Raw genomic sequence first — 12,407 nt, forward strand, 5'->3', positions numbered from 1 at the left:
GACACAGCACATAGATAGACATGCACCTTTCCAAAGAGGGGTCTGTCACTTTCCATCCTTAAAAAAAAAAAAAAAAAAGCCCTGAACTGATCCCTGCCCCCCAAAGAGGAGGAAAAGGGATTATAAACCATGACTTGAGAAGAGGAGGAAGGTTCTAGAATTTTCAATAAGTAGCCATCAAATTGTTTGCAAAGCCTCCCAAAATAGTCGCCTCTGAATGCTAAACTGAGTAAGGGGCTTCCTGGAAGGCTGGGTGAAAAGGGAAGTCTCGGCGAGTTGGGGTGTCTTATCCCAAGGCTGGGGTACACCAAAAGGGACATGTTTGTGTGAGGTCTGGGTGTTAGTGTGTGTGACCGGATGAAGGTGTCAGAGGCTTGAGGTGGCCTGTGAGATGGGGTGGGAGGGAAAAGAAGGGGCCTTGCCCCCATGGGCTCTTGTATGCAGCAAGGCATCTGAGAGTGAGAGACAGCATGTGTGTGAGGGTGTACACGCGCGCCTCCTGCCGCAATACGCACGGTGCCCCCCCCGACCCCCCCATTCCCCCACCGCCCCCAGCGGAGGAGGGAGATCTTTATCGGTCCCTGGTGCTACAGGAGTTTCAGGCTTTCTAACCAGCCAGATCTCCCCCGCCTCCCCACCCCAGGCCTTGCCCCCTCCATCCCCTGCACAGGAAGTGGGCTGGCCCTGGGGTTTTAGTCTTTGGCGGCTGGCCCCATCAGCCGTCTACTACCTGGGCCGAGGGAGCCGGAGCTGGGCCTTGGGGAGATGGCTCCAGTCCCAGCAGTGGAGAGAAGCAGAGAGAGCACGCCGCAGCCCCATGTCCCAGCTAGGTAAAGTCCCACCTTGCCCTTACCCTGCCCCTGTCCGGTCCCCAGGTACCAGGGGCTCCCTCCTGGCCCCTGCCACCAGCCAGGGGGCTGGAGGTGAAGGTCACGGGGATGACTTTCAGCTCTGACTCAGATCCTCCAGAAGTTTCTGCCTGAACTCCCATCTGCCAGCCCTCACCCCCAACCTTATCTTAGAATTCCCCAGTGACAAGGCAGGCCCTGCTCTCATGGCTCTGGCTTGAGGAAAAGCTGGTCCCTGGTCCTAGGCTTTCCCTCCCTCCCAGCTCTCCCCATGGGAGGCCGGGGGCTACTTTGGGATGAGGGGCTTCCCCAGGCCCTGTGCTGGGCCCCCCAACCCAGAGGGGTGGAGAAGGAGGTGGGAGTCCTGGGAGGGGCAAGGCCAGCTGAGTCTCAGATGTGCTGGGTGCCCAGAGAAGGTGTGGTATGTGGGTGGGAGAGATGCGGCCTACACCGGCGAGGCGCCCCTGTGTAAAGGATACCTTAGGAGGCTGTGGGGCGAGGGGAAAAGAGAGGGACGCCTCTGAGACCTGGCTATGAAGTGGGTGTGCTGCGAGGTTTCTGGGAGCCCTGGGCTGGAGGCCGGACCCCTGGGTTCAAGTTCAGCTTTGTCCCTTACTTGTCTGTGTGACCGGGCAGGTCAGTAGGCTCTCCAGGTGCTACCGGAGGGGATGGGACACTCCATCTCTGCGGCTCCCTGCGGGTCAGACTCTCCCTCCACTCCTGGGGGCCGAGACCTCCCACCCTTAACTGTGTTTGGAGCAACTGAGAGGCGGAGCCATCCCCAAGGGTCCCCCTGCTATCCCCACAGCCAGCATCCCACGCCCAGCTGGGGAGACGCCCTCAGACTTAAACAGCAAGAGGGAGCCCTGTGGTGGGGGGTTTGGCCAGAGAGGACGAGGGGAGAAGGGGCCCATCAAGGTCAGAGGTCAGGTAGGACGTGTCTCCGGCTACCGAGCCCGTGCTTCATGTCCTCCCCCAGCCCCCCTGTACCCTACATCCCATGATGTCAGCCCTGGCAGAGCCTCAGGCTACAACTGACTGAGTTCAAATCCCAGCTTTACCCCGAGAGGCTTACGAGTACCTCAGTCTCGTCATCTGATAAAAGGAGTCATAATGGTACCTACTTATGGGGTTGCTGTGAACTTTAAATGAGGTAATATCTGCAAAGTGCTAACGACAGTGCCGGGCAGAGTGAGGGCTGAGTATTAGTCATTATCACCACTATCACCATTACCACCATCATCATCACCATCATCACCATTGTTGTCCTCTTCTTCTAACTTGACATCAGACGACCTGGGTTTGCGTCCCATCCCTTGGGCAGCTCTGAGCATCAGTCTTGGTATCTATCAAATGAGGATGGCAACACGCACTCTCAGGGCTGCGGTGGGGACCTAATGAGTCAGTAAGTGTGATCGGCTTTGCAGTCACGAAGGGCAGGGCACACGTGCGTGGGTGTGCGTGAGAATCCAGGATGGAAGGCACTGGGGACTCAGAGGTCCCACTTGCCCTCCCTGAGGCTGGGGCTCTTCCTTGCTCTGTGACCTTGAGCAGGTTCCTTAACCTACCTGAGACTCAGTTTCCTCCTCTGCAGGAGGGTGCAGCCTTGGGGACTGCTAGAAGACCCCCTCACCCTGCTGCCTGCATCCTCCTTGCTCTTTGCCCTCTTGGGGGTCACTGCTGCACCCTTTCGGCTATAGGTGGAGGGGAGCTCATTCTAGATTGATGCAACTTCTCCTGCCCAACTTGCTTCGGCTGGGGCTGTGGTTTGGCCCTGACCTTCCTGTGATCTTGCATACCTTTGCCTCCACCCACCTCCTCTCACCCTGAGGCTCTGTGCCAGATCCTGCCCTGGTCCTGGCTGGCCCTGCTGGCGAGGGTCCGGCCCCAGGTGACACCCTCCAGGGGATCCTCAGGGCCCCTACCCCAGGGCCATGATCGATGAGTAAGGGGCACAGGGGTCTTGCTGGAGCCCCTTTCCTGGGCTCTGCGCCTTTTGGGGTCCCAACCCTGCGCCCTTTGCTATAGGGGGTTGGAGGGTCCAAAGAAAGAGGCAACCAGGTCCGCTCCGGGAGCGTTGCCCTGTAGGGACAGTGGGACGGGCAAGGAGGTGCCCCTGGGTACTTCTCTGGGCTCCTTTCCACACCCAGGCCAGATACCCACTGGTCGGCCATGCCCCTGCCGGTCCCTGACTCCCCAGGGTGGGGATGGATATTGTGGGCCTTACCTCTGGGGCCAGCGCCTGGGACAGGGTCTGGGCAGGGCAGAACGATGTGAGGGAATGGGCTTTGGGGTGGAGCGCAGGACGGAATCCCAGCTCTGCCTCTTCCGCGATGTGACCTTGGGCGGGTTAATGGCTTGGAGCCTTTGTCTCCTCATCCGTGTAAGGGGACAATGCACGCACCCAGCCCCTGTTGCTGGGCAGATTAGATAAGCTGGTGTACGGGAAGTGCCTGGCTCAGGGTGGGTGTTCAGTCCCTACCCCCCACCCCACTCCCTCCACGAGTATTGCTGTGAGGTAGTCAGCACACGTTTAGTGGGCTCCAGGCAGTCTGCCCTGGCTCAGATTCCACAGCTGCCTCTTATCTGCTGTGTGACCTTGGGTAATCTGCTTCACCTCTCTGTGCCTCAGTTTCTCATCTGAAAATGGGGATAATGAGTGTCTCTCCAGTAGATGCTCTTATTGCTGCAGTTAAAGAGTTTAAAATAGAGCCCAGCACAGAGGAACCTCTTGACAAATAGTTTTGGTGTGGTTAAGGGAGCAGCCGGGTAGAGAGGAGGTGGGTTCTAATTCCAGCTCTGAGCTGGCCTCCCTATGTGGACGTAAGCAAATCTTTCCTCTTTCTGGGCCTCAGTTTCCCCAACTTTTGAACAAGGGGTTGGGCCTGCTCTGAGAGTCCTTTCAGCAATGAAAACATGGGTCCCAGAATCTCAAAAGGGAAGGAAAGAACATGTGTGGGATAGAGGGACCAACAGATTCAAAGGCCCTGAGGCTGGCATGTGGGGAGCAGAGGGGTGCACCTTGAGAGGACAGGGCCCAGCCTGTCTCTTAGGCAGGGGAGGACGCGACTGGTTGCTCACTCGTGTTCTCTCCCCTTCTTCCTCCATCCAGGGCTCCCTTCCCCAGCTCCCACCCGCGGATGTGATGGCGGCTCCTGCTCTGTCCTGGTGTCTGTCCTTCCTTGTCCTCCTCTTGCCCCTGGCCATCCCTCGGGCATCTACATCGGTGAACGGTGAGGACCCTGGCATCTGGACCACTGTGCTTTCCCTCAGGGAGGAGGCCAAGGCCCTTCTAGAACTTCTTCCAGGACCCCTGCTTCTTGGCAGAAGCTCCATCCGCTGGGGCAGGAGGCGGGGGGGAGGCGGGCAATGGGACCAGAGACCATCTCCCTCAGCCCTCCACCTGCCCGTGCCGCACCCAAGTGCCCCTCCAAGCCGCAGGAAGACACTGCCTTCTTGTCCCTGCCCTGCCTCGACCTGTCTGGGGGTCACTGCAGGCTATGGGGCTCAGTTTTGTCCTCTCTCAAAGGGATTCACGAACCCCTTCTCTGCCTGCCAGGATTGACTACTTCCTCACCTGGTAGGTGCAGGAGTGGCGGGGGAACCTCAGAGGGCCATGGGCACCCTGCAGCCAGCCACGCACGCCTCATCTTACCAGCAGATGCTTCCGAGCTCACGTGCTTCTACAACTCGAGAGCCAATATCTCCTGTGCCTGGAGCCGGGATGGGGGACTGCAGGTCACGACCTGCCACATCCATGCCCAGCCGGATAAAAGGTGTGTGTGGGGTCGACAGACAAATGTACAGAATCTCAGGGAGGTGAGATCTGATAGTCACTGACTTTTAGACTATTGAAATCCTAGCTCTCAGACCCCAAGAACTCTGCACTTTGAGAATCTTGGGCTAATAGGACCCACAGACTCTTGGTGTCACAGGAGTCTGGAACTTGGGAGTCGGATATTTAGACTCCTGGAGGCTGAATGGCAGTGGGGCGTGCAGTCCAGGCTGCAGTGGAGGGGCTGGGCATGAGCCAGACAAGGTAGTTTGGGGACATAGGGCTGCTCACCTGCTATGCCGAGGCTGGACTCAGTGTTAGAGGCAAAGGGGGCAGAAGGCGGATCCCCAAACTTTTTGAGTAACCTGGGATTTTGACAGATGCCTAGGGCAGCCGTGGGGACAGGGAACTGGGGAATGGCTGGGGAAACTGGAGACTGGGAAGGAGATGGTGAAGTGTCACCGTGATCCAAACATCCCGGTGGCAGCCAGCAGAGGTGGCTTTGGGGTTTGACCTTGGCTCCCAGGTGGATGGTGATTACAAGGGGCTCTGAAGGCCTCATCAAGAATCATCTTCACCCTAAACCCTATGGGGAGACTTTGGAGGGCTTTAGGCGGGGAAGGCCGTGTGTCCTGAACTGGTTTGTTTCTAGATCACTTTAGCCGCCGTGAGGCCTGGCTGGGATGAAGAGGCAGGAAAAGATGCTCACGAAGGGAGGTCGGCACGTGGGGGTTGGCATAGAGCCCGGGCACAGACCAGCAACGCTGCATGGGGACTCTCCCAAGGGCCAGCTCTGGGGTGGGGGGGGGTCCCTCTTTTTCTTCTAAGAGGGTTCTTTTGTCTTGAAAGGCAGTGGAACGGATCCTGTGAGCTGCTCCCAGTGAAGCCGGGATCCTGGGCGTGTAACCTCATCCTAGGACCCCCAGATGTGAGTAGCCGTAGCTGAGGGGAGAGGCCAGGGGGCCGGTGGGTGCAGAGGGGCGTCCTTCCAGGGGAGGAGCTGGGGCCCAGCAAGCCCAGTGCCCAGGGGCTGCGGCACAGCAGGCTTCTGGGGCTGAGGAGGCAGAAGGAGGGAGGTGGCATCCAAGGAGAATAGAGGCCTGACCTGGGGGTTGAGGGATCCGAGGTACGTGAGGCATCGGCCACTCTGCCTCTGCTCCTGCTGTGTCCCCCATGCTTTGCGGAGCCTGTGACACTCCTGTGTTCCTTATCAAGTGGGGAGAGCACCTACTAGTCATAATAACCCCCATATCCGACTCCTCCCGAGGTCTGGGCAAGTACAGGGTGGGGTGGGGTTAACAGTGTGGATTGCACAGCTGGACGGTCCGGGTTCCATCCCTGGCTCCATCCTATACCAGCTGGGTGACGTTGAGCATCTTCTGAGTCCCAGTTACCCCTTCTGTAAAAGGGGATAATAACGATCCTTACCTGGTAGGGTTATTCTGAGGATCAAGCGCTTAGAATGCCACTCAGAACAGAACATGCACTTGACACGATTGCCAGGGGATCCTTACGACTATGCGTGGGTACCAGCACTGTCCCCTTCTTATCAATGAGGAAACTGAGGCTCAGTGAGGTGAGGTCCCTGCCCAAGTCACATAGCCAGGGAGAGGCAGAGCTGGGATTGAACCCAGGTCTGTGAGACCCCCAGCCTGGGCCTTTCAACCTTACACTAGGCTGCCTCTCAAAGAGCAGGAGGCTGTGTCCATGTGGGTGTGCATCAGATTATTGTCTGGCAAACCCTTCTTGGCAGCGGTGGGCACCAGGGATGCCCAGACCACATTTTCCAACCCTTATCAGGTTCTGTACATTCTCCAGGAGCAGGAGAATGTGGAGACGAGCTCACACGACACAGTGTAGCTGATAAAGGCAGAGCCCCTCGAACCAGATTGCTGTGCCTGTCCCCTTGAGCTCTGCAGATGGTCTGGCTTCAGATCCTGGCCTCACCTAGCTGTGTGGCCTTAGGCAAGTCCCTCAGCCTCTCTGTGCTTCAGTCTCCTCAGCTGTAGGATGAGAATAGTAATTGTGCTCGTCTCATTGGGTACTGAGAGAATTAAATGAGATAATATACATGCGGTGCTTAGTAGAGTGCCTGGCACAGGGTCAGTACTCAGCAGAACGTATTTTTGGCGTCTTTGCAACAACGACAATTACATAAATAATAATACAGTAAGTCCCCTACATACGAACCTTCAAGCTGCAAACTTTCAAAGGTGCGAATGTGCGTTTGCATGTCCAATCGTGTTAGTTCACGTGTCTGGCGTACATTGTCACGTGCGTGCATCCTCTACAAGTGGTTGTGCTTTTTGCACTTTACTGTACAGTACTGTATAGAGTACAGTAGTACAGTATCTTTATTTCAAGTCCGGGATGCCTGGTGGAAGCAAGTGTAAAAGCAGTGGTATATAGTCGATTGTGTTAGTTGGGTACCTAAGCTAACTTTGTTGGACTTACGAACAAATTGGACTTACGAATGTGCTCTCGGAACGGAACTCGTTCGTATGTAGGGGACTTACTGTAATAATGTGATGATACTATTATTATATGGGAAAATCTGGCCCCCATAGCAGCTGGTAGGCGGCTGGGGCAGGGTCCTCGGGGTGGAGATGAAGCAATTGTTCTCTGCTCCAGGAACTCTGATGATCAAGTTCAAGGTTTGTTCACAGTGGGCCCTGCGGCAGGTCAGAGGGGCTGTGCCCGGGGTCCTGGGCCTGAAAACACCACCCCGGACCCCGGAATGCAGATGCTAACAGGGTCTGCACCAGACCCTCCTCCTGCCGGGCTGCAGGGCTGCCCTCCGCGCAGGGAGGAGGCCGCCGTAAGCTGTTCACTTGGCCAGGGCTACAGTCTCTGTGGGGCTCTGGATGCAGAGGCCTGAGTTTGCATCCAGGCTCCCCTGCTGACCAGTTGTGTGATTTGGGGCAAGTCCCTTAACCAATCCCAGCCTCAGGTTTCACACCTGCAGTGTGTGGATGGGCAATTGTGAGCATCAGCCAGAGAAGCGCCTAAGGTACCTGAACAGTGCCTGCCCACAGGAGATGCTGGTTCCTAGCCATTTCCTTCCAGAAAAGTGAGGGTGCGGGGGTGGAGAGAGATGGGGGAGAGGAAGCTTTCACACTCAAAGCTATAATGCAAGCATAGGTCCGGACCTGCACCTTCTTGGGGGCTCATCCTGCTTGCACACCTCTTGTGACGGGGAACTCCCTCCCTCCCAAGGCAGCTCACTTCACTTGGATCAGGGATTGACAAATTACTATGGCCCATGGGCCAAAACCAGCCTGCTGCCTGTTTTTATAAATAAAGTTTTATTGGCACACAGCCAAGCGCATTCGCTCTCATGTTTTCTCATGGCTGTTTTCATACGACAACGGCAAAGTTGAACAGTCGTGACAGAGACCTTATGACCTGCAAAGTCAAAAATATTAACTAACTGACCCTTTTCAGAAAGCTTGCTGGGCCCTGCCTTAGACGGAGGGGCCCAGGGAGGGGGTCCAGCTTGTCGCAGTCGCGGTCTCCCCTCCTGTCCTCCCCCGTCCTCATCCCAGCAGCCTCCCCCTCCCCGCACCAGCTGCCGGCAGCTACATCCCTGGCCTCCTTCCCTTGCAGTCTCAGAAACTGACCATAGTTGACGTCATCAACTTGACCGTGATGTGCCGCGAAGGGGAGAGGTGGAGGAGGATGATGACCCAGAATTTCAAGCCCTTTGACAACAGTGAGAGAGGACTCCAGGGTGGGGCTGGGAGGGGGTTGGAGGGGTGGGCACCTGCCTCCCTGTCCCCCCTCTGGGATCACCCTGCTCCAGTCTCTCCCCATCAGCTGCCATGCCCACATCTGACCAACCCACTGCCCGCTGAACTTGGGATGAAGTCCCGGGTCCCTACCCTGGCATTCAAGGCCACTTGGCCTGGCTTCCCTCTCCAGCACGCCTCCTCTCGTGGCCTATATTCCTGCCACACCAAAGCCCAGTTCTCCAGATTCAACTTGCCCATCCATGCCTCTGAGTCCTTGCTCACGCTGGCCCCACTGCTTGGAAGGCTCTTCCCACCCGGAAAATTCCCACTCACCCTTCAAGGCTCAGTGAAGAGTCACCTCCTCCAGGAGTCCTTCCCAGACTCCCCCACCTCTTTCAGGGTGTTTATGTCCTGGGTCTTTGCTGCCTGATTATGGGTCTGTCTCCCTCATTGGGCTGTGAACTTCCCTGAGGGTAGAGCCTCTGCCATCCCTATGTCTCCATTCTGAATACTCAGCATCAGGCTCGATCTGGGCAGTGCTCTGGGAAGGTTTGTTGAACGACTGAGTGCCCTGCCCCACCCCCAGCCTTCACCCACCTCCCTTCCCGAACTTGGAGGTCATCTCTAGGGAAGAGACGGGGGCAGAGGGTGAGATCCAGGGTTCTAAATGCAGCCCTGCCTTAATTGAGTGCAATCTGACTGGCAGATCATTTAACATGTCTAAGCCTCAGTTTCCTCATCTGTAAAGTGGGGATAACCAATTACCCACTGCCCGTGGTTGCTGTAAGTAGTCTATAAGCCAAGACACAGAAACTGCTTAGCACGTGCTCAATAAACATTTGCTTATTATTATTTGTGTGGTTCTACAGAGTCTCAGATGTATAAAAATTCAGAACAATTGAACTTCAGAATCATACAATCTCACAATCATATAAGGTTGATGAAATAGAATTAAGTAAAATAAATGAGATGATCCAGGTAAAACTCTCTGATCAATTCTGAGTGCAGAGAAAGGCTGCCTTGATTCATTCATTCAGCAGGTATTTAATCAAGGGCCTACCATGTGCCAGGTAATGTTCCAGGCACCAAGGATACCCGAAAGAATCAAGTCATTGCCCTCAACGAGCTCAGAGTCTGGTGGGGGAGACAGAAAATGAATAAAGGACCAGAAGTAGATACTTAATACGTTGGGTGTTGTTAAGTGCTAGGAAGAGAAATGAAACAGGTGAGGGGGACAGAGAGTGGTTGGTGGTTGGGGAAGGCTTCTCTGAATATGTGATATTTGAGCAGGGACCTGCCAGTCTCCGGGGAAAGGGAACGCAGGGAGGGAGGAGCAGCATGTGCAAAGGTGGAGGTGGGAGCCCGGCACGGCTTTCTCATCTCAGCATCAGCCTCCGGTGTCCCCCAAGCTTTTTCTCTCTCCTTTTATCTCTTCCCGTCTCCAGTTCGTCTGATGTCCCCCCACTCCCTCCAAGTCGTCCACATAGGGACCCACAGATGCAACATAACCTGGAATGTCTCCCAGTTCTCCCACTACATTCAGAGCAGTGTGGAGTTTGAGGTCCGGACAAGGTCCCCGGGCTGCAGCTGGGAGGTGAGTACCTAGCTCCACCCCGACCTGCCCTGATTCCTTCCTGTCCTCGTCACCCTGGCTGTCCTTCATCTCAGCAAAGCCACAGAAGCCCCTAAGCAGCCGCTGCCGCTCCTCTGTACTGCCTGCCCCGCTTCCCCTTCCCTCCGTGTGTCCCCTGACACCCCAGGGGTCCAGCTGGTGGTGGATTCCAGGCAAGATTTACAAAGCCAAGAGGCAGGCGACTGCCCTCTCTGGAGATTTCAGAGGCCCTGGGCAACCACCCTTCCCTCTTCAAATCCAGTGTGGTCCAAGTCCACGGGAGCTGGGACTTCCTGACGGTCCAGTGGTTAAGACTCCGCCCTTCCCCTGTAGGGGGCGTGGGTTTGATCCCTGGTCCGGGAAATAAGGTCCCACATGCCAAGGGGTGCTGCCAAAAAAAAAAAAAAACAAACTATAAAAAAACAAGTCCACAGGGGTTGGTTGCTTACTCATTCACTTATCCAATCCTTTATTCTCTCACTCACTCAACAAACATTCACTGAGTACCTACTACGTGCTAGATGCGGGGAGAGAGTGGAGGGCGGGCCTGATGAGCTGCCTGCTCTCAGGAAACTCACATGGGGGATGGGGGCAGACAGCCGGTGCCCAGAAACAGGAGACAATGGGATGTTGATACATACTATCATGAAAATTAAATGTGATAACGCAGTTGAGAAGGGCTGGGCCAGGCTACTTCAGACTCAGGTGACCAGGGAAGGCCTTTCTGAGATCTGGGGTTCAAGCAGGAGCTGACCTTTTGAGGATCTGGGGAGGGTCTTCCAAGCAGAAGAAAGAGCCATTGCAAAGGCAAGACATGGCCTGTGTGTCTAGGGCACCGGAAGAAAAGCAAAAAGGGTGATGCAGAGGTGGGAGAAGTGTTTGGGAAATCCCTCTTTCTGGTCGAGTGGAGAATAGACTATAGCAGAGCACGGGGTTGGGGGGAGGGGAAGCAGGGGGACCTTGTATGGTGCCCAGAGGTGGTGGGAGCTCAGACCTGGAGGAGGAAGGAGTGGAGAGAAGGCGGAAGGGTGCAGAAATAGTTTCCAGAGGTGGAACCAGGTTCTGGACGTGGAACCAGCTGATTGGCAGATGGCTTTGGATGTGGGAGGCGTTTAGGATGACCCTGGAGTTTTGGGCCCCAGCAACTGGGTAGTCAGGGAGCCTTTCTGTAGGATGAGGGGACAGTGGAGGGCAGGTGGCTGAAGGGAATAAAGGAAGGTGTTGTTCTGCTCGGCGTCTCGGCCAGCCCTGCCACAGGAGGTGAGGTGGGCAGTGGGGACCCCTCTGGTCTGACAGCCCTGTTTCTGCCCCAGGACACCCTGCCGCTGACCCTCAGGCAGAACCAGCAATGGATCTCCCTGGAGATGCTGGCTCCAGACACGCTGTATGAGCTTCAGGTGCGGGCCAGGCCCCAGCTAGGCAACCACGAGGCTTGGAGCCCCTGGAGCCAGCCCCTGGCCTTCAGGACAAAGCCTGCAGGTACTGATGGGGAGCTGGGGTGGGGATGCAGCTCCGGCAGGAGGCAGTGGCTGGTGCGGGAGGCTTGGGGTGTAGGTATGGAGCCCTTTGGCCATCATTAGCTCACTTGATGTAACCCACAGGGTGGGCAACATGGGCGTGTTTTACAGATGGGAACAGGGGATCAGTGAGGGGGTGGGACTTGCCATTGGCCTTGTGAGTTAGTGGGGAGGCCAGCGAGGCGCCTTCCACTCTCTCCACCCTGAAACTTCAAACTCTTGGTTTCTGCCGAGGTCAGGGGTGGGCTGTTTTCACCTGTTAGCCTGTTTCCTCATCTGTAAAGTGGGTACCATGGTACCGAGGCAGGGATGCTGTGACGAAGCATGTCGGCCGCGATGCCCCATGTCGGCTGGGCACACAGCAGGACTGCTGGACCAGCTGGGACCCTGTAAAGGCCTTGGGTCAGAGGTCGGCCTGTCCCTCAGCACCAGGTCATGGGTGGGGGATGCTGGATTGAGCCAGGGTGGGTGGGGGCACTTCTCTAACCCCTCCCCTTCTCTTCCTCCCACCCTGGGCAGCAACCAGGAAGAAGACCCCGACCCCTCCTTGGTTGGGCCACATCATGTTGGGCCTCAGCTGCGCTTTTGGTTTTGCCCTCTTGGTTTACTTTCTGACCAGCTTTCGGTACAACAGGCTGTGGTAAGAGCGCTCCCCTCCCTGTCCTTCATGCTCCTGTCTGACACGACCTCCTCCCCGCCAGGTCAGGTTCTGGGCTGAGCCCCCTGCTCTCACTCTCCAGTGCTCCCTCTGCCCTCCCAAGAGCCCTCCCTGCCTAACACCTGGCCTTTCCGCCAAAGATGGAAGCCCATGGAACCAGCCCGAGGGGAGTGGGGCGGGGAGAGCCCCACGGGAGCCCTGCCCAGAGCATCATTCCCAGGACTTGAGTACGTGTGTGTGCACTTGCCAGCTGCCTGTGTGTTGGG

The 12,407-nt window shown here is 56.5% G+C and overlaps 1 protein-coding gene across 1 annotated transcript in view; it reads left to right on the plus strand.

The window, feature by feature from the left end:
* Positions 1 to 639: 639 nt before the first annotated feature.
* The window catches only part of IL2RB (interleukin 2 receptor subunit beta), a 31,426-nt gene continuing 19,658 nt past the window's right edge, over positions 640 to 12,407 (plus strand). Inside the window, exons 1-8 of the mRNA XM_082420889.1 lie at positions 640 to 830; positions 3,961 to 4,081; positions 4,408 to 4,624; positions 5,473 to 5,551; positions 8,230 to 8,335; positions 9,800 to 9,948; positions 11,280 to 11,445; positions 12,003 to 12,123. Coding sequence (XP_082277015.1) covers positions 3,994 to 4,081; positions 4,408 to 4,624; positions 5,473 to 5,551; positions 8,230 to 8,335; positions 9,800 to 9,948; positions 11,280 to 11,445; positions 12,003 to 12,123 — 926 coding nt within the window. The 5' untranslated portion in view covers positions 640 to 830; positions 3,961 to 3,993. The remainder of the gene's footprint in view (positions 831 to 3,960; positions 4,082 to 4,407; positions 4,625 to 5,472; positions 5,552 to 8,229; positions 8,336 to 9,799; positions 9,949 to 11,279; positions 11,446 to 12,002; positions 12,124 to 12,407) is intronic.

This window comes from Balaenoptera physalus, assembly GCF_965194825.1.
Source record: "Balaenoptera physalus genome assembly, chromosome: 13".
Lineage (NCBI taxonomy): Eukaryota > Metazoa > Chordata > Mammalia > Artiodactyla > Balaenopteridae > Balaenoptera > Balaenoptera physalus.